Here is a 3,012-nt window from a genome sequence, read left to right on the forward strand (position 1 = left end):
CACACACACACACACACACACACACAGATAAAGTTACTACAAAGGAGGAAAAAAGAGGCCAGCTGGCTTCAGACTTCTTCCCAGATTCAGTGGTAGAAGACAATGGAGCAATACCTACGTTCTGAGGGCTGTAAACTCAGCCAAGATATGGTTAAAATCTAAACATGCTAGGCATGAAAGAGTGAAATAAATATAGCTCCCACAAGTTGTTCCGTCTCAATGATAAAATCCAGACAACCAAGAAGTAAACCAAGAATTCAGAAATACAGAGAAGCCATGGTCTGAAGTTTATTTGTCAGCAAATAATCCTTTTAAGTTTGAGCAATAACTAAACAGATAAACAAGCTGATGATTAATGGTTGCAACACACAATGTGGATATTGTAAATTCTGACAAAGTAAAAATAATTTGAGCGATAAAAACTGGGAGAAGCGGAGTTGCGAACAAGTATACACAGCTAACCTCCCCTTGCAGCGCCGAGTCCACTGATAATGTCTAAGATTGAAAGAGATAAGTTTTAAAAATGGCAAACAGAACACTTGACCTAGGAACTTCACTCCTAAGTAGCTACCTAAGAGAAATGAAAGCATGTCCATATACAAGCTCACAACAAATGTCCACAGCAGCATTACTCATAATGGTGAGAAAGTAGAAACAACTTAAAGATCCACCAACAGACAAATGGATAATTTGTGGAATAGACATATAATAAGTAGTGCTTAGCAATAAAAACAAACGACGTACTGATACATGCCACAGCATTCATAAAACATGAAAAGGGAAAAGAGGCCATTACTACGGACCATATACTGCAGGATTCTATTGAAGTGAATATCCAAAACAAATCCAGACAGCCAGAAAGTTGATAAGTGATTGCTTAGGGGTGGGAAAGGAATGGGAGGGTGGGGGGAGTGATACCCAAGGGGTATCATTCGCAGGGGGTTAAAAAAAGTAGCTATAATAAAGTAAAAACCAAAATCATCAGGCAACTAGAGATCAGAGACATTCTGTAGTGGGGAGGAGGGAGAAGGACCAGGACAGGGGTGGAGAGAACACAGGGACGACGGTGACGGTGCACGCGGGAACTGGTGTAATGAATTTTTTGAAAAAAAGAATTCTAAAGATTGAAGTGCAGATTGCATGATTTTTGTAACTATACTAAAGACCACTGCACTGTACACTATAAATGGGTAAATTGCTTGGTATATGAATTACATCTGAGTAAGACTTACCAAAAAGACACTGGGGAAAAATGGCTAAGTGCCCAGTGGCTTTTAGAATGTTTATTCTTGAACTTAGAGGGAATCTTACTGACTAATACCTTTCATAGTAAGCAAACAACAGTCTGAACACTAGCAATTTTTAATTTTACTTCAGTGTTTTAGTCTTTAATTTATATAAAATTAAACTCAATACTTTTATTTAATATATCATGACCCAATGCTACAAAGCTTTTTCATTCTATCTACCTACCTACCTACCTACCTACAGACCTACCTACCTATGTATAAAGGTACCTGAAATAATTTCACAAAATGTGAAACTGGGGTGAACTGTTGCTCTGTTGTTGCCTAGACTGATTAACATTTCAATAATAATCACGTTTTTAGCTTCAAAGTGCTATTATGAAGAACAAACTACATGTATCAAAATATTAACGCTTATATGTCAGTGGGAGGATTAGGAATTTTTCCCCCTTTCTTTTTCTACTTTTCAAATTTTCCTATAATTTAAATATCTATTAATATAATATTAATAGAAAAAGTTAAAAAAAAAAACTCAAGGAATTATAGGGATATGTAGTGTTACGTTAAATGGTTGTTTGCTTCTTACCTGGGCTCCCTGGGCTCCTTCTGTTGCTCCTGAATGATCTTTCTTCCTGGCCAGATATTGCCCACCTGTGTCTGGTGAAGGAGGGACTGTCCCACTGTCTCTCTTTTACTGGCTTCAAGACAAACAAAAGCAGAGGAGAGTGGTGATGATGAGATCAGAAAGGAAGCCGTATCACGCTTGTGGAAAGGACGGCAATGTAATCTTTGATATTCCCCAACAAAGCGGCTGAGCCCAAGGAGTTAAAAAACCATCAGAGAGAACCCACTAGAATTCCACACCAGAGAGCAGATCACTAAAGATGGAGGTGAAGCATCTCAAGGAACCACCTCCACACAGGTTTAGTACCTGCAGGCTTGCGGCGCAGGGACATCCTGATGAGCTCACTGCCTGTGCGGTAAGCAAAGCGATTTACTTTCTGGTCATAAAACCAGTCTCCAGTTGCCATCTTCAACTCTCTGCGAAGGAATAAAAGAAAATGGCGGGTACATAAAGAACGCCTTTTTCCTTACAGCCAGCAACAGCAGGAGGGAGTAAACCTCCCCAAGGGCTGGGCCTCATTTCCGCCCTACTCAGCCATAGGTGACACTCACATTTCCTTGGCGCACACCTTGCACCTCCAGGTGCCATTGGTCTCCTGGATGCGGCACTCCCGACATACCAGGTGGTTGCAACCCCTGCAGCTGTTGGTCTTGGGAGTCAAGCGACCCAGGTTCTCCTGGCACCGGGCACAGGTCCGATCGCTGTAGTGTTGACTGCCCCTCTTGGCCCCCTTCCTTTTGATCTCCAATAACTCATTTTTCAGTCGCCTGCCAAGACCCAAAAGAGGAGCACACTGGGATTCAGTATATCCATAGATGTATGGAGAGGGGCAATGAAGCCTTGGAATTAATAGTTTTTGGCTCTGTGAAAGCAACAATCTCAGAGCCCAACCTAACCCTATGAGGGGCTGAAAAGCTCATACAAAAGTCCCTTTGAAATTCAGATGTGACAGAAAGAAAAGCCTGAATATCATTGGTCAAAGCTGAGGGAACCCTCACTTTTCTGGGACTCTTACCTAATCCTTTTCTCATCTGCTCTCCGGAGCTCCTCATCTCGTTGTAGAACACTGAGGATCAAATCCCTTTCCACCTCAGACAGAAAAGAGAGGTCAAGGATCTCTGACATGACTTATTCTGTTTT

General features: G+C 41.4%; 1 protein-coding gene across 1 annotated transcript in view; it reads right to left on the bottom strand.

Moving 5' to 3' along the window:
* The window catches only part of SYTL4 (synaptotagmin-like 4), a 24,297-nt gene extending 21,291 nt beyond the window's left edge, over window positions 1-3,006 (bottom strand). The window contains exons 1-4 of the mRNA XM_004685640.2: window positions 2,888-3,006; window positions 2,424-2,639; window positions 2,179-2,288; window positions 1,834-1,945 (exon numbers count right to left, since the gene is read on the bottom strand). Coding sequence (XP_004685697.1) covers window positions 1,834-1,945; window positions 2,179-2,288; window positions 2,424-2,639; window positions 2,888-2,997 — 548 coding nt within the window. The 5' untranslated portion in view covers window positions 2,998-3,006. The remainder of the gene's footprint in view (window positions 1-1,833; window positions 1,946-2,178; window positions 2,289-2,423; window positions 2,640-2,887) is intronic.
* Between the last annotated feature and the right edge of the window lie 6 nt (window positions 3,007-3,012).

Source organism: Condylura cristata, unplaced genomic scaffold, assembly GCF_000260355.1.
Source record: "Condylura cristata isolate star-nosed mole 26May11 unplaced genomic scaffold, ConCri1.0 scaffold00019, whole genome shotgun sequence".
Taxonomy (NCBI): Eukaryota; Metazoa; Chordata; class Mammalia; order Eulipotyphla; family Talpidae; genus Condylura; species Condylura cristata.